Source organism: Hemiscyllium ocellatum, chromosome 7 (genome assembly GCF_020745735.1).
Source record: "Hemiscyllium ocellatum isolate sHemOce1 chromosome 7, sHemOce1.pat.X.cur, whole genome shotgun sequence".
Classification (NCBI taxonomy): domain Eukaryota; kingdom Metazoa; phylum Chordata; class Chondrichthyes; order Orectolobiformes; family Hemiscylliidae; genus Hemiscyllium; species Hemiscyllium ocellatum.
Window position 1 is genome coordinate 112,829,602 of NC_083407.1, and position 25,548 is coordinate 112,855,149.

A 25,548-nucleotide genomic window follows, 5' to 3' on the forward strand; every position below is an offset into this window, starting at 1 on the left:
ACTTATTGTGCATCCAACTGTGTTGTATCTGTTTTACTATAAGTTTTCATAAAATTGTAGCCCATAAGAGTTGATAACATATGGCAGGATTACTGTTGTGCAAGTTTGCCATTGTAAATAGATAGTAGAACAATATTGATGTATAATGAAGACAGGTCAGGCTGTTTCAAACAACCAATAAATTGAACCAGAAAGGAATTATTCTGTAATTAAACAATGATTTCCTGTAGTTTCGTTGCCTTATATTTCAGATACTGTTCAAACTCTGTAAATTTGATCCTTTATCTAACTACTGAAAAGTAATATTTTTGTAGCATTTTAATGTCTCTCAGCATTTCCAAACTGCTTCACATAAAATGAATTGTGTTTTGAAAAATACATAAAGCAGGTGCAGCATGCTTTGGATAAACAAGTGATAATAGACAATGAGAGTTTTGCTCACATCAATATCTTGTAGATCAAATCTGGAGATTAATTATATGATTAGTTATATTTCAGTTATAATTGCAGACATAGGCCCAGATTTTCACCATTTTGGAATGACTCACTGATGTGTCAAAAATGGCGCAAGTGTTTGGAAATCCTAATTTCCACCCTCAAACACTGCATTTCCTATTTTTACAGGGGTGAGAAGGTAATTTGGGGGTTGGCGGGGTGGGGAGGTTGGGAAAGAGATGAGGAGGAGGCTGGCATTTTATGCATTTGGGATTTACAGCTTTTACTGGTCATATGAAACATCAGCTAACTCCATTCAATTCTGACTTTGACATCTACTTAACATGAAAACCAGATTCGGCTTCTTTAGAGAAGGTCTGGACAATGTGGAATTCACTTAGATATCCAGCACACCTATAGAGAGAAATAAGGTACACCTTTTGGATCTGGCCCTGCGTCACCTGCTGTCCGTGTCAGAAGCCCTTTGGTGGAGGGATGGTTTCTGTTGGGAGAGTTCAGGTGCCTTTTGAAATTGATAACAATAGGTACAATGTTAAAAAGAACAAACTCATTACTGTCAAATTCGTTGGAACACAGCTCTAAATATCAACTGTTAGAAGCACCTATCAAAGGGGCATTTGAAAGAAACCTGCCACAAGTGTTAAAGGGAGCTGACAAATGTGACCAAAAGACCTGTCAAGAATGTAAATCTTTGAGAAAATTGCCTGCAGTTTCATTCTGATCTGTTAACATAAACCTGATGGCTTTTATTAGTTGATTAATGCTATGTGGTTGATTTCACAACCATTCATTATCCCAGCAACATGCCTTCTAATCAAAGTTTAATTGTCAGCTAGAAGATGATGCTGATTCTTGCTGTATTTGATTGAAATGTTTATAGTCAGAAGGTTTTATCTTATTGAAGAAATATAAATGTGGATTTTTTAAATAAATGCAACTGTTTTTCTCAATATAGGGAAGTCTGCAATGTACAGAAAGTTATCTTATCTCATCTCTGAATGGATATGGAGATATATCCATGACGGATATCAAGTGAGTTGGCATGGTTGGTGAAAGAGCAATGTGTGGTGGTTGGAGGCATGAGTTGTCATGAGCTTTCAAAGGATCTTTCAACTATTCTTTTGATTCTTTAATGCTGAACAGTGTCAGGTCCCCGAAGCAGGTCTTCTGGGCCACCCACCATGAATTCTAATTGGGCCCCAACCTTGAACCAAAAACAGGGTAGGCTGGTGTTTGAGGAATGAGTTCTAGTTGGTGGGCATGAGCAACAGGATCAGGGTAGAGGGACATGCAAAAGTATATATTAAGCCTCAGGATTAGGTGAAAAGCAGTGAGAGGGTAAGCATACTTTAACAGCTACAGCTTCAGGGAACTGCTGATTGGGGTAAAATATTAAACCATGACATCATAAATAAGTGATAGTTTGATTGGTTTGTGATTTTAAAATATCTGTTTTTTTGGAACAAAGGGTTAACTGAGAAACTATGGGAATAAAAGAAAGTCAGGCCAATATATTAAGGAATATAAGTAAGCCAAGTAGGGTAAGGGAAGTACAGTTAGCACAGGGAATGTTTAGGATTTTTTTTAGCAGTTAAGTTTTTTTCAAGAAGAGTATGATCAGGCTTAAAGAAGTCAGGGCAGCAGAACTCACATCCGTGAAATGCAGATCCTGTGCTACGTGGCAAATTATGGAAGTCAGTTGCTCCTAGTGACCAAGTGCGCAGGAAGTGTATCCAGCTGCAGCTACTGGCAAACCGCATTTTGGAGCTGGAGCTGTGGGTAAATTCACATGAGTATCTACGATGCTTTGCATATCATGGATAACATATTCAGTGAGATGATCAATCGTAGATGAACAAGCAGACAGAGCACAGATGACAACCAGGCAGAGTAGAGGAAACCAAGTAGTGTAGGAGTTCCTTATGGCCACCACCTTTTTCTAAAAATTACTATTTTGAATACTGTTAGGAGATGACTGTGCAGGAGGAAGCAATGGGAGACAACCTCATGGCACCATGGGTGGGCCCACTGCACAAGAAAGGAGGAAAAAATATCAGGGGTTTAATTTGTAAGGGGAACACATTGGTGTTTCCGGAGCTACAAAAGAGACTTCATGATGTACGTTGCCTCTTTGATTCCATGATCGGCGATATCACGATCGGCGATATTATTGAATGGCTGCAAAGCATTCTGAAAGGATAGGGCAAACAGACAAAGATTGTGGTATATACTGGTACCAACAACTCTGGTAGAAAAAGGGAATGAAGCAAAAACTTAGGAAGCTAGGAAATAGATTAGAAAAAAAGACCCAAAAGGTGGTAATCTCTGCATTCTTCCAGTGCCATATGCTAATCAGTATAAAATGAATGCTTGACTAGAAAGATGGTGCAGGAGGGAGGGTTTTAGATTTCTAAAACACTGGGATTATTTTGAGGGGTTTTGATACACATAAAAAGCAAATGGATTGCATTTGAACAACAGTGGGGGCAGCATCCTTGCAGGTTGTTTTGCTCGTTCCATTGGGGAGGTTTAGACAAATTTTGCAGAGCCTGGGATCCTGAAAGAAGGTTCGGCAGATTAGAAATGACAGCAAGTGAGTCAGGAAGGTACCGAAATTATCAGCCAGTTAAGGTACAAGAGAATTTGGCAAGATTGGATGTTTTGTATTTTAACATTAGGAGTCTGATGAACAAGGCAAATGAGTCGAAGACAAATTAAAACACAAGGGTATGATGGCAATGCTATCAATGAAACATGTTTGGGAGAGGGGTGGGCCTGGCAGCTTGATATCCCAGGATATAGAATCTTCAGGCAAGACAAGGAAGAAGTTAAAATAGGAAGGAGTGTCACAATATTGATCAGGGAATCTATTGCAGTAGCAAGGAGGGATAACATGTTAGAAGGCTCCACAAATGAAGCCATATGGGTAGAAAGTTAAAAAAAACAAAAGGAGCTGCTGGGAGCCTCCTAACAGTACAAGAAAAACAGAGGAACAGATATGTAGGAAAATTTCAGGCAAGTGTAAAAGTTATTAGGGTAGTGATAGTAGGGTATTTCAATTTCCCCAACATTAATTGGGGCAGTCAGTGTGAAAAGTTTAGAGGGACCAGAATTCTTTAAGTACATGCAGAAGGACGTTTTAAAGCCACTATGTAGAATGCACAACAAGATAGGGAGTGTGCCTGAACTTAATTTTAAAGGCAATTAAGAGCAAAACGCGGGCATAAAAAGATAATGGCAGGTAAAATCCCCAAGTTATCTTATAAAAGTATTACAGCTATGATGGTACTGTGCCTTTAAAACAGATTTGTTCTGCGCTATTTCTCTTGCAAAAAGGCATTGCCACAGAGATGACTGAGTGTCTGTTGATAGATGCAGTGTTCTCTCTGTCTGTTGTAGCAGAAATCTTTCTCTCTACCACCAGATGGTTTCTTTTAGTATTTCTTTCTCCTGGACTGGAAGGGAGATGAGAAAAATTTGGTTTATTGAATTTGCCTTTGCCAAGAGTGTATTTATGGGATATTGCCATATTGGAACAATTGATAATTAGTAGTTAAATAATATATTACTTTATTAAGTATTTCAATGGAGTTAAAGATATGAAATTTTCTTTTGTATGTTAATTAATTGTGCTGTAAGAAAAAAGTCTGCTTTGCTTAAAGATTCAACTGAATCTTATTTGGAACACAGCTTTCTCCTTGACATATTTTGAGGTGATTTGGTCTGCTTCATAACCAGGCTAAAAGGATAACTAAGAAAACAGGGCCCATTAAGGACCATTGTGTCCACTGCGCATAGAGTCGGAGGACATAGGCAGGGTTCCAAATGAATACTTGGTGTCAGTGTTCACTAGTGAGAGGAATGATGTGAGTATAGAAGCAGGGAGAAGGGCTGTCATATAATTCAAGAAATTGGCATAGACGGGGAGGACGTTATGAGTGGTCTCGTGGTGTTACAAGTAGGGAAATCTCCAGGGCTGGATGAAATATATTTAATTTATTGAGGAAACATCAGGAGCACTGGCAATAATTTTCAATTCCCTTCTAGCCATAGCAGAGAAGCTACAGAACTGAAGGGGATTCTGGGTAATCCAAGATGGAGGACAGGAAAAATTTCTGACTGTAAGAGCTGCTTTTTGTTTTGAGGTATTTTAGGTGTTTTGGAACTTTGGAAAGTCAAAACAACAGCAGTTTGAAAAGGGAGAAAAGAAGACTGGGCGGCACGGTGGCACAGTGGTTAGCACTGCTGCCTCACAGCGCCTGAGACCCGGGTTCAATTCCCGACTCAGGCGACTGACTGTGTGGAGTTTGCACGTTCTTCCCGTGTCTGCGTGGGTTTCCTCCGGGTGCTCCGGTTTCCTCCCACACTCCAAAAATGTGCAGGTCAGGTGAATTGGCCATGCTAAATTGCCCGTAGTGTTAGGTAAGGGGTAAATGTAGGGGTATGGGTGGGTTTCGCTTCGGCGGGTCGGTGTGGACTTGTTGGGCCGAAGGGCCTGTTTCCACACTGTAAGTCTAATCTAAGACAAAGGAAGCACATGGTGAGGACAGTGCAGGAGAGAGACAGAGAGAGAGAGAAACAAACAATCTGCATAGTTACTGCCTTTGCTGTTTGAATTCGTGTATCGCTGGACATCAGAGTGCATCTGGGAAAATTAATAAACAGTGAAATTCACAACTAATCTTGGAGGAACTGTTGGGCGGAGTTTACAGCACAGAATCAGATAACTTAGTTGTTGTTTTAAGTCTGTCCTAGAGAAAGGCTGCAGTAGTGGGTACAGTGGATTCTTTCTTGATGATATGTTTTTGGAGATAACTCTCTTGATTAAACTTAAAATATAAGCCATAGCTATTAATTTAACCTGGGGCAGTGTTTGCAGAGGAATAAGATGGTGTTATTTTCTGGGTCTGTAGATTGTGAAGGAGCAAAAATGGCCTTTGCAGTGATATATACTTCTTGTCAGATGTGGGAGTTTAAAAAGAGTTTAAGGGTTACTGCGGATTATATCTGCCATAAATGCTGTTGGATGTGAATCTTATCAGATCGAGTGGATCGGTTGGAGAGACAGATAGAAGCGAGGAGGAATTTGCAACAGTATGTGAAGGATGGCAGTTATAGAAAGGGGGGAAAGTCTCAGATACAGTCATATAGATGGGTTAACTCCAGGAAGGGTAAGAGAGGTAGGCAGCTAGTGCAGTAGTCTTTTGTGGATATACCCATTTCAAACAGGTATGCTGTACTGGAAAATGTAGGGGGTGATGGATTCTCAGGGGAACGTAGCACGAACAGCCAGGTTTCTGGTATTGAGACTGGCTCTAATGCAATGAGGGGTACGTTGGCTTCCAAGAGATCAATTGTGTTAGAGGATTCTGTAGTCTGAGGTACAGACAGCCGTTTCTGTGTCCAGCAGAGAAAAAGCAGAATGGTGTGTTGTTTCCCTGGTGCCAGGATCAAGGATGTCTCAGAGAGGGTGCAGAATGTTCTCACGGGGGAGAGGAGGTCATTGTCCACATTGGAAGGGAAAAGGTTGAGTCTGTGAAGGGAGATTAAGAGAGTTAGGCAGAAATTTAAAAAGGAGGTCCTCAAGGGTAGTAACATCTGGATTACTTCCAGTGCTAAGAGCTAGTGAGGGCAGGAATAGGAGGATAGAGCAGATGAATTCATGGCTGAGGAGCTAGTGTATGGCAGAAGGATACACATTTTTGGACCATTGGAATGTCTTTTGGGATAGAAGTGACCTGTACAAGAAGGACGATTGCACCTAAATTGGAAGGGGATTAATATACTGGCAGGGAAATTTGCTAGAACTGTTTGGGAGGATTTAAACTAGTAAAGTGAGGGGGGGATCCCGGGAGATAGTGAGGAAAGAGATCGATCTGAGATGAGTACAGCTGAGAACAGAAGTGAGTCCAACAGTCCGGGCAGACAGGGACATGGTAGGACTAATAAAATTAAACTGCATTTATTTCAATACAAGGGGCCTAACAGGGAAGGCAGATGAACTCAGGGCATGATTAGGAATATGGGACTGGGATATCATAGCAATTACGGAAACTTGGCTCAGGGATGGGCAGGACTGGCAGCTGAATGTTCCAGGATACAAATGATACAGGAAGGATAGAAAGGGAGGCAAGAGAGGAGGGGGAGTGGCATTTTTGATAAGGGATAGCATTACACTTGTGCTGAGGGAGGATATTCCCGGAAATACATCCAGGGTAGTTATTTGGGTGGAACTGAGAAATAAGAAAGGGATGATCACCTTATTGGGATTGTATTGTAGACACCCCAATAGTCAGACGGAAATTGAGAAACAAACTTGCAAGGAGATCTCAGCTATCTGTAAGAATAATAGGGTAGTTATGGTAGGGGATTTTAACTTTCCAAACATCAACTGGGACTGCCATAGTGTTAAAGGTTTAGATGGAGAGGAATTTCTTACGTGTGTACAAGACAATTTTCTGATTCAGTATGTGGATGTACCTACTAGAGAAGATGCAAAACTTGACCTATTCTTGGGAAATAAGGCAGGGCAGGTGACTGAGGTGCCAGTGGGGGAGCACCTTGGGGCCAGCAACCCAAGGGAACTCCTGAAAACTCCTTGGGAAGCTAAAGAAGTGATTTCTGGGCCTCTTGCTGAGATATTTGTATCATCGATAGTCACAGGTGAGGTGCCAGAAGACTGGAGGTTGGCAAATGTGGTGCCACTGTTTAAGAAGGGTGGTAAAGACAAGCCAGGGAACTATACACCGGTGAGCCTGACCTCGATGGTGGGCAAGTTGTTGGAGGGAATCCTGAGGGACAGGATGTACATGTATTTGGAAAGACAAGGACTGATTCGGGATAGTCAACATGGCTTTCTGCATGGAAAATCATGTCTCACAAACTTGATTGAGATTTTTTGAGAAGTAACAAAGAAGATTGATTAGGGCAGAGCAGTAGATGTGATCTATATGGACTTCAGTAAGGCGTTCGACAAGGTTCCCCATGAGAGACTGATTAGCAAGGTTAGATCACATGGAATACAGAGAGAACTAGCCATTTGAATACAGAACTGGCTCAAAGGTAGAAGATAGAGGGTGGTGGTGGAGCGTTGTTTTTCAGACTGGAGGCCTGTGACCAGTGGAGTGCCACAAGGATCGGTGCTGGGCCTTCTACATTTTGTCATTTACATAAATGATTTGGATGCGAGCATAAGAGGTTTACAAAATTATGAGGGGCATGGATAGGATAAAAAGGCAAAGTCTTCTCCCTGGGGTCGTGGAATCCTGAACTAGAGGGCATAGGTTTAGGGTGAGAGGGGAAAGATATAAAAGAGACCTAAGGGGCAACCTTTTCACACAGAGAGTGGTACATGTACGGAATGAGCTGCCAGAGGATGTGGTGGAGGCTGGTACAATTGCAACATATAAGAGGCATTTGGATGGGTATATGAATAGAAAGGGTTTGGAGGGATATGGGCCGGGTGCTTGCAGGTGGGACTAGATTGGGCTGGGATATCTGGTCGGCATCGACAGGTTGGACCGAAGGGTCTGTTTTCATGCTGTACATCTTTATGACTTTATGACAGTTAACATCATAGCATTAATTCAACAAGGGAATAAAGAATAAACTAGAAAACTCCAGGCTATTCAGTCTAACATCAGTAATGGGAGACTAGTTAGCAAGGTTAGATCTCATCGAATACAGGGAGAATTAGCCATTTCTACCACACAACTGGCTCAAAGGTAGAAGACAGAGGGTAGTAGTGGAGGGTTGTTTTTCAGACTGCAGGCTTGTGACCAGTGGAGTGCCACAAGGATTGGTGCTGGGTCCACAATTTTTCGTGATTTATATAAATTATTTGAATATGAACATAGGAGGTGTAGTTAACTAAGTTTGCAAATGACACCAAAATTGGAGGGGTAGCGGACAGCAAAGAAGGTTAATTCAGATACAACGGGATCTTGATCAGATGGGCCAATGGGCAGAGGAATGGCAGATGGAGTTTAATTCAGATAAATGTAAAAAGCTGCATTTTGGGAAAGCAAATTGTAGCAGGACCTTACTTAATGGTAAGGTCCTGGGGAGTGTTGCTGAACAGAGACCTTGGAGTGCAGGTTCATAGCTCCTTGAAAGTAGAGTCACAGGCAGATAGGATAGTGAAGGCAGCATTTGGTATGCTTTCCTTTATTGGTCAGAGTATTGAGGATAGAGGTTGGAAGGTTACGTTGTGACTGTACAGGACATTGGTTAGGCCACTTATGGAATATTGTGTGCAATTCTGGTCTCCTTCCTATCAGAACGATGTTGTGAAACTTGAAAGGGTTCAGAAAAGATTTACAAGCATGTTGCCAGGGTTGGAGGATTTGAGCTATAAGGAGTGGCTGAATACACTGGGGCTGTTTTCCCTGGAGCGTCAGAGGCTGAGGGGTGACCTCATAGAGGTTTATAAAATCATGAGGGGCATGAACAGGATAAATAAGATAAGGCCTTTTCCCTGGGGTGGGGGAGTCCAGAACTAGAGGGCATAGGTTTAGGGTGATAGGGGAAGGATACAAAAGGGACCTAAGAGGCAACGTTTTCACACAGAGGGTGGTGCGCATATAGAATGAGCTGCCAGAGGAAGTGGTGTAGGCTGGTACAATTGCAACATTTAAAAAGCATCTGGATGGGTATTTGAATAGGAAGGGTTTAAAGGGATATCGGCCAAGTGCTGGCAAATAGGACTTGATGAAGTTGGGGTATCTGGTTGGCATGGGCAAGTTGGACTGAAGGGTCTGTTTCCATGCTGTACATCTCTATGACTCTCGTCGGGAAACTATTAGAAGCAATTCTGAGGGACAGAATTAATCTGCATTTAAAGAGGCAAGTATTAATCAAGGATAGTCAGCATAGTTTTGTAAAGGGTAGGTCATGTCTGACCAGCTTGATTGCATTTTTCAAAAGATGACCAGGTACGAAGATAAGGACAATGCAGTTAACATAATTTAGTTGGACTTCAGCAAGGCTCTGGCAAGGTCCAGCATTGGAGACTGATAAGCAAAGGTAAGAGCCCATGAGGAACAAGGGAATGTGACTAATTGGATCTAGAATAGGCTGAATGCAGAACACGAAGCGTGACGTCAAGTGGTGTTTTTGTGAGTGAAAGCCCATCTCCAGTCGGGTTCCACAGGGATCAACGTTGGGATCCTTGATATTTGTGGTATACCTGTACATGAATGATTCAGACTTGAATATAGGAGGGTTGATCAGCAATTTCAGGGATGATACAAAAATTAGTGTGGCAGAAAATGTTGAGGAATATAGTCTTAGATTACAGAATGATATAGGCGGGCTGGTTAGATAGGCTACGCAGTGGCAAATGGAATTCAATCTAGGTAAGTGTGCGGTGAAGCTCTTGGGAAGCACCAAGGATCAGAGGATTATTGGAGGATCAAGGATCATTGCATGTCCACTGGGAGTGAATAATGTGATCAGAATTTAGTCAATTCATTGGCCGATTGTTAGAGGAAGTAGGAGTACACGTTTTTGAGGTAACTTAGCAGAACAAAAGGTGTTCTCAGGAAAAGCCTTCAAGGCTACATTTGAGAATTACATGCCCTGAAGTGATCATCACAGAAGATAAAGAACCATGAGGCAAAACCTCCACGCAGAGCAAAGTTATCCACTTCACTCAAATTGGAGTGGTATTTGTTTCAAACCAGTTCTAGAATCATCGAGATATACAGCATGGAAACAGACTCTTCGGTCCAACCCATCCATGCCGACCAGATATCCCAACCCAATCTAGTCCCAACTACCAGCACCCGGCCCATACCTCTCCAAACCCTTCCTATTCATATGCCCATCCAAATGCCTCTTAAATGTTGCAAATGTACCAGCCTCCACCACTTTCTCTGGCAGCTCATTCCATACACATAGCACCTCTATGTGAAAAAGTTGCCCCGTAGCCTCTTTTATATCTTTCCCCTCCCACCCTAATTGTATGCCCTCTAGTTTTGGAATCCTCCACCTCAGGGAAAAGACTTTGCCTATTCACCCTATCCATGCCCCTCATAATTTTGTAAACCTCTATAAGATCATCACTCAGCCTCCGACGCTCCAGGGAATACTACCCCAGCTTGTTCAGCCTCAACCTATAGCTCAGATCCTCCAATCCTGGCAACATCCTTGTAAATCTTTTCTAAACCCTTTCAAATTTCACAACATCTTTCCGATAGGAAGTAGATCAGAATTGCATGCAATATTCCAATAGTGGCCTAACCAATGTCCTGTACAGCCACAACATGACCTCCCAACTCCTGTACTCAATACTCTGACCAATAAAAGAAAGCACACCAAATGCCTTCTTCACTATCCTATCCACCTGCGACTCCACTTTCAAGGAACTATGAACCTGCACTCCAAGGTCTCCAAGAACCTGCAACACTCCCTAGGACCTTAACATTCAGTGCACAAGTCCTGCTAAGATGTGCTTTCCCAAAATGCAGCACCTCACATTTATCTGAATTAAACTCTATCTGCCACTTCTCAGCCCACTGGCCCATCCGGTCAAGATCTTCTTGTAATCGGAGGTAACCCTCTTCGCTATCCACTACACCTCCAATTTTGGTGTCATCTGCAAACTTACTAACTGTACCTCTTATGCTTACATCCAAATCATTCATGTAAATGACAAAAAGTAGAGGACCCAGCACCGATCCTTGTGGCACTCCACTGGTCACAGGCCTCCAGTCTGAAACGTTAGTTAAAGATATGGTTAAATGTGAATTAAGGAGGTTGCCACAGTTAGAGGGTATGAGCCATAGGGAGAGGCTGAATAGGCTGGGGCAATTTCCCTGGAGCATCGGAGGTTGAGGGGTGACCTTATAGAAGTGTATAAAATCATGAGGACTATAGATAGGGTGAATAGCCAAGGTATTTTGCCCAGGATACCGGAGTCCAAAACTAGACAGCATAGGTTTCAGGTGAGAAGGGAAAGATGTAAGAGGGACCTAACAGGCAACTTTTTCACCCAGAGGATGATGCATGTATAGAATGAGGTACCTAAGGAAGTGGTGGAGATTGGTATAATTACATTTAAATGGTATCTGGATGGGTACATGCACAGCAAGGGTTTGGAGGGATATAGGCCAAATGATGGCAAATGGGACTAGATTAGTTTGGGGTATCAGGTCAGCATGGATGAATTGGATCGAAAGGTCTGGTTCCGCACTGTATATCGCTATGACTCCAAGTAAGGTATAGTGAAGTCAAATGAAATGAGTCAAAGTTAAAGTTAAATTAAGCGAGTTAAAAAGTAAATGTTGCAACTAATGTACGTTTCAATACTGGCACTGAAAGAGTTACAATAAACAAGGGATTAGTTAAGTAGTCTGAGTGTTCCCTGCCTTCTGTCAGGCATCTATGGGAAGAATACCTAGATAAAGGTTTGAGTTCTCCTTTTTGGGCAACAATATCAACTGGAAAATTCAGATTGGCAAAGGTAGCCTAGGTACGGAATTCACAGAATATATTCAAGGTAGATTTTTAGAACAGCACATTGTGGAGCCAACCAAAGACGAGACTATACAAGACTTGGTACTGGCCAACGAGATGGGATTAATGAGTAATTTCAGCAAAGTTGCCCCAAGGTAGCAGCAAATATGACTCAATTTTACATTCATTTTGAGGGAGCGACAGCAGTCCAAGACTACTTTGTGAAATTTAAATAAGGGCAATTATGAGGCCATTAAAATACAGCTAGCTGAAACAAAATCGGGAATTAGGTTGAAGGATAGGTTATAATAGCGATGCAGTGACAGATATTAGGAGGGATATTTCAGAATACACATTCCAACAAGCAACAAAAATTCTGAGCAAAGAACCTGCCATTCATGGTAAACTAGAAATGTTGAAGATAGTACCAAACTTTAAGAAAAATAATATAATTGTGCAAAGATGGTTGGCAGGTCAGAAAACTGCACGGAACATAACAGTAAAGAATGACAAAAAATTAATAAAAGGTAAAAATGAGGGTTCGAGAGAAAGCTTGCCAGAAATACAAAAACAGGTAAGAGTTTCTATGAATATTTTTAAAATAGTTAACAAAATGAGCATTAGCCCTGTAGAAAATCAAGATTAGAACATTACTAATAGGAAATGAGAAAATAGCAGATGATTTGATTAGATATTAAAATATGTTTTCACTGTAGAAGTTGCAGAAACATCCCACAAGTAACAATACATTTGTATGTTCGTGAAGTGGAGAACTCGGGGAAAATCAAGCAACAGAAAGTGGTACTGAGTAAAGCTGCAGGTCGACAGAGAAGTAGATTATGATGGATTTATCCTAGGTTCTTATAAGAAGTGGCTAGTGAAATATAATTATACATTAGTTTTAATTTTCTAAGACTCTTGATTCGGAGAAAATTAGATTAGACTTTCCAATTAGATTAGTGAGTAGATGAAATTGTAGCAAATGGAGTATAATCTGGGAAAAAGTGAAATGGTTCATTTTGACATGCAGAGTATAGAAACTATACTATTTAAATGACAAAATATTACAAACTCAAATGCACAGGGATTTGGGTATAGTTGTGCATGAATCACAAAAAATAAAAAGTAAATAATTAGAAAAGCTAAAAGAATGTTATCATTTACTACAACGGGAATTGAACACAAAAATGGGGAGGTTATGCTTCAGTTACACAGGGCACTGGTGAGATCAGATCCAGACTGACTCCTTGTTTAAGGAAAGATGTAACTAAATTGGAGCAAAATACCTGGCTACAAAATATTCAAGAAAGATAAAGTAACAAAAAGCTGCAGAGGAACAGTGGCAGTATAGGTCCAAGCATCTCATAATTGCAAAAGGATAATGTTTTGAGACTTCAAAGATAGCTGAAACATTTATAGAAAGACATGAGGGGCAAATATTTTACACGAAGGATGGTTTGCATGTGGAATGAACGTCCTGAGGAAGTGGTGGATGTGGGAGCAATTACATTGCTTAAAAGACATTTTATAGGACATGAATAAGAAAGGTTTGGAGGGATATGGGCCAGGAACAACTAGTTTAGTTGGAATTATGTTCAACATGGATTGGTTAGACCAAATGGTCTGTTTCCGTCTATATGACTCTACATGGTCAAATCACAGCTTATGGGCAAACAGGTACAGTGCAAATAGGTGACTGCCAGTCAGTCTGAAAGGCCTAGGTAGGTAATGAAGAAATCTCCACAGTATCTCATATTCCAACCCGTATTATATTCTGAACACTGGCATGACTGATAGTTGATGTGAGGTGTGGAGCCACAACCATCTTCAGCTGCTTCATCAAATAATAGAGGAAAGGTATAAGGTCAGAAGTGGGGATGTTCGCTGATGATTGCACAATGCACCATTCATAACTCCTCAGACACTGAAGCAATCCATGTTCAAATGCAACAAGGTCTGGAGCTCTGAAGAAGTCACATAAACTCGAAACATTAACCTACTCTCTCTCCATGGACGCTACAAGATCTGGACAATATTCAGGCTTCAACTAACAAGTGGCAAAAAACATTTTTGCCACACAAATGCCAGGCAATAGCTATTTGCAATAAGAGATAATTAACAGACGTCCCTTGACATTCATCGGTGTTACCATCACTGAATCCCCCACGATCAACATCCTGGGAGTTATCATTGACCAGAATTTCAACTGGACTCACCACATAAACACAGTAGCTACAAAAGCAGGTCATAAGCTAGTAATACTGCGACTGGTAACTCACCTCCTGACTCCCCAAAGCCTGTCAATCATCTGCAAGGCACAAGTCAGGAGTGTGATGAAATATTCCCCACTTGCCTGGATAAATGCAGCTCCAACAAAGAAGCTTGACACCATCCAGGACGAAGCAGCCTGCTTGACTACACATCCACAAAATCCCTCCACCAACACTCTGTAGCAGCAGTGTGTACTATGTAGAAATTCACCAAAGATCCTCAGACAGCATATTCCAACTAGAAGGTATGCTTCCCTTTATCGGTCAGTGCATTGAGTATAGGAGTTGAGAAATCATGTTTTAGCTGTACAGGATATTGGTTAGGTCACTGTTGAAATGCCACAGGATTGGGACAGAGCAATGCTCAATTTGGGGGTAATAGTTACATCAATCATAACTATTCAGATGAGACAAGAGGTGGGAGGTATAGTAATGGGAACACATTTGTGGATTGAGAATTGGAAAAAATGAAGAACTGATAACTTATGGGTTGCAAAAGATATGACATTTTAGAAGGAACAAGTTAAAAGGATGAAAAACCGAGGTTGTCTGCTGTTTACAAAAAAAAGTCAAGAGACTTTGGGAGAACAGCTTTTAAAAGAGAGATAAGAGAATGCTCTATGGCCTATAATTGCTGGACAAAAAGCCTGAGTTTTCTTAAAAAGGCCAAGTGCAGAAGATTGCCTAGCAACAGTCTCCTACAAACAGTAGTTTGTATTGCAATAGACTTGAGGGGGGTTCAGTTGTGGGTAGGCTTGCAAGGAAGCAATGATATTACCTCCATCCCTCTCCCAACGCCACCATCAAACCCCCCCCACCCCCACGGTGCTTAATGAAAGCTCAATTCTCTGGGTGTAGGGCAGCACGGTGGCTCAGTGCTTAGCACTGCTATCTCACAGTGCAAAGGACCCAGGTTCAATTCCAACCTCAGGTGACTGTGTGGAGTTTGCACATTCTCCCCGTGTCTGCGTGGGTTTCCTCTGGGTGCTCCCATTTTCTCCCACAGTTCAAAGACGTGCAGGTAAGGTGAATTGGCCATGGTAAATTGCCCATAGTGTTCAGGAATGTGTAGGCTAGGTGTATTATTCAGGGGAAATGGAGAGTACAGAGGAACCTCGATTATCCGAACGTCGACTATCCAAACAAGATCACAAGCTCCCAATGCTTGGCTAAACTGTGTTATCCAACATTTGATTATCCAAACAAAATACTCCCTGCCCATGTCGTTCAGATAACAGAGGTTCCTCTGTAATAGGGTAGGAGCCAAATAGCCTGTTTCCACACTGTAGAGACTCTATGATTCTAAATATCTCAGTGGAATACTCCAGGAGAATCGGAGAAATTCCGAGAAGTCCGAATCTCTGACCACTACAAACTCTGAAAGCTGAAATGTAAACTCAATCATGATACTTAAATCTAATGTACCTGTCACTCAAACAGAGGGGCTCCCATTGCTCTGTGTTGACAGCAACATGGTCCCACCAACAGAAACTACTCTTTCACTTTGAATTTTTGATGAATAGGGCTTTCTCTACTTTTCCACTCACAATTGCTCTGCAAAGCTGTACATCTCATCATGTCAATGTATAAATATGTTTGGATTAAGAGAGATAAAAATTAGTCCTGCAAAGTAGTTTTGTTGATAACCAATTTACCATGTGTTTGAAGCCTAAATTTGTTTCTAATAAGCAAGTTACTTCAGAGTTTATTGAAGTAACCTGTGGAAGTCTTTTGTTCTGGATAAAATAATAAAGTCAAACAGCACAGCACAGAGACAGATCCTTCGGTCCAACTTGTCCATGCCTAACAGATATCCCAACACAATCTAGTCCCACCTGCTCTCTGTTAAATGCATAATTTGTTGTTCTAAGAAATGACCTTGATATCAGTCCAGGAACTTCTCATTGAGGCTATTATAACCAAGCTGAATTATTCAGTTTACGTGCCGATTACACAATTGTAGATATTCATTTATAGAGTCACAGAGATGTACAGCATGGTAACAGACCCTTCAGTCCAACTTAACCGTGCCGACCAGATATCCCAACCCAATCTAGTCCTACCTGCCAGCACCTGGCCCATATCCCTCCAAACTCTTCCTATTCATATACCCATCCAGATGCCTTTTAAATATTGCAATTGTACTAGCCTCCATCACCTCCTCTGGCAGCTCATTCTATACACATACCACCTTCTGCGTGAAACATTTATTACAAGCACCCGAGTTCCTCCTTCTATACTTCATCTGACATAATGGTCACTGCTCATCTGAGGATTACTCCAACAAGTGAATTTTTGTCGATACTACTCCTTATTTCCATTCAAACCAATTCTACAACCTGATTTTTTGAACTACGGTCATTTCTAACTACTCTACCAATTCCACCTTTGACATGTCCTTTGCCTTTTCAAACTTACCTATTCTTCTTGAACATCATACCACTGAGAATATTCAGGAACCAATCTTGGTCAAGCTACAGCCACCTCTCCATAATGTCCATCAGATCATATTTATCCACTCCAATGTATGCTATCAGTTCATTTACTTTGTTATGAATTCAACAAAGAATGGATGCATGCAAAGCTTTAGCGTTTTCTTTGTTATTTTTGTAGCATCTAGTCTTGACTGCAGGGATAGACTTCTGACCTTCATTTTCGATGTTAGTACTTTGCTTGCCTGCCTTGACCTCATTTCGATTTGTTACATTTACCCAACCTTTCAGTTGCTCAACAACCCCCACCCTGTTTTATTTAAAGTTTCTCTTTTTCTACAGTTATGTGACTCATGAGAACACCAATCCCAGCTTGATTAAGGTGTAGACCGTACCAACAGTACAAATCCCATCTCTCACAGTACTGGTGCCAATGCACCATGAACTGGAACTCATTCCTCCCAGTCTTTGAATCAGGCTTTCACTACTCTTGAAGGGCTTATGCCCGAAACGTCGATTCTCCTGCTCCTTGGAAGCTGCCTGACCTGCTGCGCTTTTCCAGCAACACATTTTTCAGCTTTTATTACTCTTGATTTTTTTGTACACCCTCTGCCAAATTGCACACAGTTTGGGTCGTATTTCAGAGATTTTAAACTTTGCAGGTCCATTTTTTAGCTGAACACATACTTCTCATATTCTCTCAGGAGAACCTTTTTCCTAATTCTACCTGTGTTGTGGTGCAGACCCAGTGCATGACCGCTGGATTCTCCCTTTTCCAATCCAAGTTATTCGTTGGCCCAGAGCAGCATTCCTAAACCCTGGTATTGGGCAGACACAATATTGCTGCCTATTCTTTGTTGCAGAGAACTGTGTCAACCCCCGTCATTACACTGTCCCCAATTCACATTAGATTCCTTCTTACCCCCCCCCCCAACTATGGTGCCAGTACCAACTGGCTCATCAACCCCATGGCCTTCACTCTCATTGAAACAAGCTGGAAAAACCTCAAATCTGTTGGACTAACACAAAAGCTAAGACTCCTTAACCAGCCTCACTTACAGCCATATCACTCACCAATCAGAACTCTTTATTCCAAGGGAGTGACCACCTCCTTGGATAAAATGTCCAGGTAACTTTCTCCACAGTGTCTGCAGCCCTGCATTCAACTCAGCAACTCAGAGCTAAAGTTCCAAAAGATATAGACAAAACTGCATGTCTGTTTGCCCTGGATTGAAGATGCAGAATCTGGTTTTAGAGAGTCAGTTAGGAGCAGCAACCAGGATACTGAAACATATGCAGACAACCACAGCCTTACGAGAGAGCTCGAATAATATGAAGACTTCAGTTAAGAACTGGCAAATAACAAAAGGAAGCATATGTGTGTGTGTACATATATAATGTGTGTTTCTGTGATGGGTGTAGTGTGTGTGCTTAATCACAAGCTTTCCAACAGCACCAATGACACAGGATACCTAATTAAGAAACAGAGAAAACCAATGCTATTGCCTTCAAATCCATTCACCTCCATAAATCTTTTATGTAAAATAAACACAAATGCTTTGCTGTCTCTGGAAAAACAATGTGATGTAATTACGAAAATATAACTGTATAGTAACACAATTATCAGCCCACTGGAGATTATTGTACCAGGGTTTTTGTCTACCTCATGAGTAAGCTGTGCTCATTTTGAACCTCAGTGGAGAAATACTTGAATAGCATGCAGGGAGCCAATGCTAGGCATATGCAATAAAACCACTCAAACTCTGCATCTAAACTCTGTCAAAAGTTTATATATGAGCATTCACTCAGACCTTTCAGGATCATACTGACATCCAGAAACTTCCACATTCTGCAGTTAGAGCACATCATCTAGCCTGGGAGAAAATGAGGAGTGCAGATGCTGGAGAGTCAAAGTCGAAAAGTGTGGCACCGGAAAAGCACAGCAAGTCAGGCAGCATCCAAGCAGCAGGAGAGTCAACGTCTTGGGCATAAGCCTAATCTACCCTGCTTCTCTAATATGAGTTAATCCATTGGTAATTGCTAATTAATTTACAATTAGTACAGCCTCCACCCCTCAAGATTTTAGCACTGCCAGTAAACTTTACAATACTGGTGAAACAAAACAAGACCTAAAAAACTGAAAAGATTTACAATTTCTAATATAACAGTTATTGATTCAAGCTGCAAAAAAATTAAAATTGATTACTGGAAGTTGAAAGAAAATGTATGAAAAGAAACACCTTTTCTCCATCCAGCACATACAGCATCTCCATACTTTTCTCCATACAGCATCTTGCAGTAGGCTTTCCTTAAAGTGCCCCATTTTCCCTATGTGCCAAATTTCAATTCAAACAAAATACTATCTCAACCATTGTCTCACTTAGGTAAAGGCTCCCTCACACTGACAGTGTTCCTTTATTGACCAGTTGTAAAAGATCATGGGACTTAACTCAAAACAATCAAACTGATAATCCTCTCAAAATTTAGAAACAAATTGCTTGTTAAATTACCTCGCTATTTTTTGCTGTGTAAAACAGAGCTACTACTTTTATTCAACATTCCTACTTTTGAACAAAAAAATGTTTGGCTATGCAATATTTTAGAAACCTAAGGTTGAAAAAGTATCATACACAAAAGAACCAGATATTTTGAGCTCAAACCAGTATGTTATCTTGTTGAGTCTTACACGATGTAGATTGTTCATGAATGAAAGGAGTGCAAAAAGCATCCTGGTAATAATGCAGGGCCAGGAACAGAAACCAGAACCTCAGAGTTGGTCCTAGCTGCCCTCAGCCTTGACCTCACACAAGTGCCCTTATAGCCTGGACCCAGTTACTGTCCCTTGATGTACTTCTCCTCTGTCCTGGGCTCTGCAGTAGCAGTGTTCACTTGATGGTGACAGGTAACAGATGAAAAATTTCAAATAAAACATTCTGCAACATAATCATTATGTGACATTAGCTGTAATTCATCCCATGTTAAAAATCCACTGTCTGATTTTCCGTAGTGCCTAACAGGTTCAGTGTGCATGCAAAAGAGCAATGACAGATCAAGACCGAACACGACATATTAGTGTTCAGATTTTTAAAATGCATCTTTTGTCTCACATATGTATAATAATAGATATGTATTCATTGCAACTGATAACTGTCTCCATCACAATCCCTATCCACAAATACCAACCAATTAATTGTTTCTAGCAATTTGCTTTATTTCAGATTTCTAGAAGCCATGGTATTCTGCTTTTGCTCATCACATTTTTCTCAATTCTGCCTTCCAAATCTTTCTGTTGAGTCTCTTCACTGAAACTTGAATTCACCTTCTTTTGAATTCTTCCTCCTCTCAGCATCCTCAATGTGCATTCAATTAAAAATTCTTTCCCCACACCCAGAAACCACAGAACGCTATTTCTCCATTTTCCCTTGTACAATCTACATATTGTTAAAACTGAAGGTTCATGTCAAATGACTGCAAATGTGACTTTCTTGATCTCTAACTTTTTGTCTTATAAATCAAGAAAGCAATGGCCTATATTGTAAGAAATAAATACCAGAGTGTCTGAAATGATTCATAAGGATTTTTCTGACATTCTCAGATCAATAGTCTCCACCAACATAAACACAAACATTCCCTTTCCTTGCTCTACATTGATTTAAAACTTCTATACATTTCCATTTTCCATTGTAGGAGAGATGACTGGCAATATTCAGCAGAACTGGCAACAGGTGACAAAATGTTAACTGTTTCTCTTTATACTGATACAATCTAACCTGGATACTTCTAGCAGACTCCTGTTTTGTTTACAGATTGCCAGCACCTTCACTATTTCTGCTGATAAGTCAATGACTTCAAACGTTACACTTCTTCCTCTGTCCATAGTAGTTCCACAGTGTTCTGCTGTAGTTATAAATAGAATTAGCTACTTACTGGGTGGTACTGTTTCCGTCGGGTCAGGCAGTGGGACAAAGTTCTCGGTGAAATTGACATTGCACATGTCGGTACTACAGCAGCAGAAGCGGAAGGTCCCATTTTGTCTGTGGTTTACCACCACACACTCTGGGGAGCAGCAGTCCTCCTTGTCACCAACATGAGCCCAGCAGCCTTGCATGAATAAACAGAAAGAAGAATATTAAGTCAAAGACATTGCTGGAGCCATTTGACCTATTTTTCTCATTAACCTGATCAAAGATTCTATTATACTCCTGTACTTGGCCCATTTCCTTCTCAACAGTTCCCATTTATAGATGCAAGAAAACGTTTCCTTTGACTGGGGAGTCTAGAACCAGTTACAGGATATTGGGTTGGCTATTTAGGACTGCGATGAGGAAATATTTCCTCAATCAAAGGGTGGTCAACCTGTGGAAATCACATCTGGAAGACTGTGAAGACTGGATCATTAAGTATATTCCAGAAAGAGGCAATAGTTCTTTAGATATTGAAGACATCAAGTGTTATGCATAGAAAGCAGGAATATGGAACTGAGACAGAGCATCAATCATGATTGTATCAAAAGGCAAAGTAGGCTCAAAGAGCCAAACAGCCTACTTCTGTTCCTAGTGTCTATGTTAATGCATTTTGTTTGAATAAGTGAACTTAAGAAAAGCAGACACTCAGGTGGTGGGGCTTGAATGCATACTCCACGTTTGCATCATTTATAAATGCTGTAATTGTGTCCAGTACACACAACAAATTCATTAACACAGACCATCACTCTTTTGTTTTGTTTCCAGTCACTCAACCAGCTTAGTATCCATAATGTCACTGTGCCATTATTTGCTGGCTCAACTTTTCTGATGAAGTGAATATTGCAGATTTGTCTAGGACTTTTTGCAAGTCCACGTACATCACACTATCATATAACTTTCTGGGTGGTCATAAAAAATCTCAATCTAGGTAGGTAAAAATAATTTTCTCTTAACAAATCCATGTTAGCCTCATTTGTCCAAATGCTTTAACTTTACAACAACTTGTGGTGCATCCTTGCCTCTGGACCAGAAATGTCGGGTTTAAGTCCCACCTGCAGGTCGAATAACATTCTCAACAGGTTGATTAAAAAAATGTCATACCTGAAAGCTTTCCCATCACCAAGGTCAAACTGTTGTTGTTGGGTTTATGCTTAAACTTTTGTTTGATTTGAACAAGGGTGTAATTTTCCAGTCCTCATCCAATACCTCCATATCAAAGGAGGATTGGAAGATTATGATCAGTGCCTCTGAAATTTCCACTCAGATTTCCATCAATATTCTCTGATGTGTTTTATCCGATCCTGGTAACTTAAGAGCTTGAAATACAACCAGCTTTAATCTCTCCACTTTCTTAAATTTGGAAGCAAAAATGTATTGGGAAGGAGAAATTCAAGGGGATAAGTGAAAAGGTAAGGGTGAAGTTAAGACCCTGTAACTGACAGGTAGCAACATAAAAGCAGGCAATGTGAGAACCCTCACAGATAGCCAGAAAAACATGGACCTCTGTGGGAATTAGGAAATAATCAATAACAAGAATTTTCTAGCCAAACATGAGTAGGATTGAAGGTAAAATAACAACAAGGGTCCACCTTGAGCCATGTCTGGGGAGCTCAGGCTCATGATTTGCATATTCTGTACAATGTGGGAGATCCTAAATGCTCCTGGCAAATCTGGATGAGCATGTGTGAAGGAAATACCTCAGCTGGAGCACTTCAAGCTCTGGGATACGATGCTGAGCAGTAGCTAGGGAAGCTGTGGTTTATTCATGAGGGTGAGAAGATGGGCTGATAAAAAATGTTCTAAACCATGAAAAGGCCGATTTCACTTATATGGAAACAATTTGGTCCAAGTGACTGGAGCAGCTACTTGCAGGCATTGGTGATTCAGATCAGGGAAAGAAATTTATGGAGGAAATAGCAAAGAGTACAGGGTATCTATAAAGACAAAGGGTGGGAACAAGATAAAAGAACCCCGAGTGTCAAGATAGGTTAAAGTTAAAGATTAAGAAGAAAAGAGAAGCTTACGGCAGATACTAAAGGCTTTATAAAAAGTGCAAATTAAGAAAGTAATGAGAATGCAATTTTGGAGAAGATTTATAGCTCAGGTTGTAAGTTTGCTCAATGAGCTCGTAGATTTGTTCTCAGATGTTTCGTCACCATGCCAGGTAACATCATCAGTGAGCCTCTGATGAAGCGTTGGTGTTCTGACCCATTTGCTATTTGTGTCTTGATCTATTGTTGTGAGTGATATCACTTCCAGTTCTTTTTCTGAAAGGTTGATAAACGGGGTCCAAATCAACATCATAATATCATTGAAACCCTACAGTGTGGAAACAGGCCATTTGGCCCAACAAGTCCACACTGATCCTCCGAACAGTAACTCACCCGGACCCATTCCCTTACTCTAAATTTTTACCCCTGACTAGTGCTCCGGTTTCCTCCCACAGTCCAAAGATGTGCAGGTCAGGTAGATTTGTCATGTTAAATTGCCCATAGTGTTAGGTACATTAGTCAGAGTGAAATGGGTCTGGGTGGGTTACTCTTCGGAAGGAGGGTGTGGAGTTGTTGGGCCGAAGGGCCTGTTTCCACACTGTAGGGAACCTAATCTAATCTAATATATTGCACCTAACTTACACATCTCTGAACACTATGAGCAATTGAGCATGACCAATTCACTTAACCTGCACATCTTTAAATTGTGGGAGGAAACCGAAGCACCTGGAGGAAACCCACGCAAACACAGAGAGAATGTGCAATCTCCACACAGACAGTCACCCAAAGCTGAAATCCAATCGGGGTCCCTGGCGCCATGAGGTAGCAGTGCTAACCACTGTGCCACCCATTGTTAATGGAATTCCAGTTTAAGTGCCAGGCCTCTAGAAATTCCTGTGCGTGACTTTTGTTTAACCACTGGACAGACAGGCAGGAAACAAGCCACCAAGATACATGAGCACCAACTAGCCACCAAAAGACAGACCAACTATCACTAGTGTCCATACACACAGACAAACAGGGACACCAGTTCGACTAGAACAATACAACCATTCTGAGACAGGCTAAACAAAGACATGCACGGGAATTCTTAGAGGCCTGGCACTTAAACTGGAACTCCATTAACAACCCAACATCCTGGCTTCCACTGTGCTCTCAGTTCCATTCTAATTTGACACTCACTAATTTTAAGGTTGTGCCCACGGGTCCTAGTCTCCCTGTCTAATGGAAACAACTTCCCAGCGTCCACCCTTTCAAAGTCATGCATTATCTTGTAAGTTTCTATTAGCTCTCCCCTCAATCTTCTAAACGCTAATGAATACAATCCCAGGATCCTCAGCCGATCATCATGTTAGGCCTGCCATTCCAGGGATCATCCATGTGAATCTCCCTGGATGTGCGCCAGTGCTAGTATGTCCTTCCTGAGGTGTGTGGCCCAAAATTGGACAGAGTATTCTAAACGGAGCTTAACATAGTCTCAGAAGCACCTTGCTGCTTTTATATTCCAACCCCCTTGAGGTAAATGAGAACATCACATTTGCTTTCTTAATCACGGACTCAACCTGCAAGACAACCTTTAGAGAATCCTGGACTAGCACTCCCAGATCCCTTTGTACTTGGGCTTCATGAATTTTCTCACCATTTAAAAAATAGTCCATGCCTGTATTTTTTTTCCAAAATGCAATATCTCACACTTGCTCACGTTGAATTTCATTAGTCATTTCCTGGACCACTCTCCTAAACTGTCTAAATCTTTCTGCAGCCTCCTCACCTTCTCAGTACTACCTGCCTGTCCACCTAACTTCGTATCATTGGCAAACTTCGCCATAATGCCCCCTGTCCCCTCATCCAGATCATTAATATATAAAGTGAACAGCTGCAGCCCCAACACTGAACCCTGCGGGACCCCACTTGTCACCAGCTGCCATTCTGAAAAAGAACCTCTTATCCCAACTTTCTGCCTTCTGTCAGACAGCCAATCCCCAATCCAAGCCAGTAACTCATCTCAAACACCATGTGCCCTCACCTTACTCAGCGACCTCCCATGAGGCACCTTATCAAAGGCCTTTTGGAAGTCTCGATAGATAACATCCACTGGGTTTCCCTGGGTCTAACCTACTTGTTACCTCTTCAAAGAATTCTAACAGGTTTGTTAGACACAAACTCTCCTTACTAAATCCATGCTGAATGCAGGCAATCACATCGCCTCACTAAGGACATATCCTGTACATCAGGTTTCAAGTAATAGTCTGGGGCACAGATGGATGTTTCAGCCATCAATGAGACATCAGGATGGTATACTGCTTCCCTGGTGCCAGGGTCAAGGATGTCTCTGAGATGGCGTAGAATGTTTTGAAAGATGACAATGACCAGAAAGAGGTCGTTGTGTACACTGGTACCAATGACAGAGGCAAAGACAATATGGATAGTAGGCAGGAGATTAAAAAATAGGTCCTCGATGGTAGTAATATCTGAACTACTATCAGTACTACATGCTATGAGATTAGGAATAGGAAAATAGAAAAATGAATGCATGACTGAGGAATTGGTGCAGGGGGCAAGGAACATCATTGTTAGACCATTGCAATCTCTTCAGAACTAGAAATAACCTGTACAAGAGGGATGGCAAGGGGACCAATGCCTTTGCGAGAAGATTTGCTTGTGCTACTCAATAGGATTTAAAAGTAAGAGTAAGAGTGTGTGTGTGTGTGTGTGTGTGTGTGTGTGTGTGTGTGTGTGTGTGTGTGTGTGTGTAAACAACGTGATAGCGTGAAAAGAGAAAAGGCTGAGGCTGGTACTGTAAATAAGGGGAGCAAGTCAAACAGTCAAGGAAGACGATAGCTGGCAGGTAATGAGGTAAGACTGATAAATTAAATTGCATTTACTTTAATTCAAGGGACCTGACAGGTAAGGCAGATGAACTTAGGGCAAGGTTGGAGACATAGGCACAACAATAGAAACTGCTAAAAAAGCTCAG

The 25,548-nt window shown here is 41.3% G+C and overlaps 1 protein-coding gene across 1 annotated transcript in view; it reads right to left on the reverse strand.

Annotated features, from left to right (window-relative positions):
* Positions 1–25,548, reverse strand: part of bmpr2b (bone morphogenetic protein receptor, type II b (serine/threonine kinase)) — a 300,682-nt gene that overhangs the window by 118,574 nt on the left and 156,560 nt on the right. Inside the window, exon 3 of the mRNA XM_060827667.1 lies at positions 20,543–20,716. Coding sequence (XP_060683650.1) covers positions 20,543–20,716 — 174 coding nt within the window. The remainder of the gene's footprint in view (positions 1–20,542; positions 20,717–25,548) is intronic.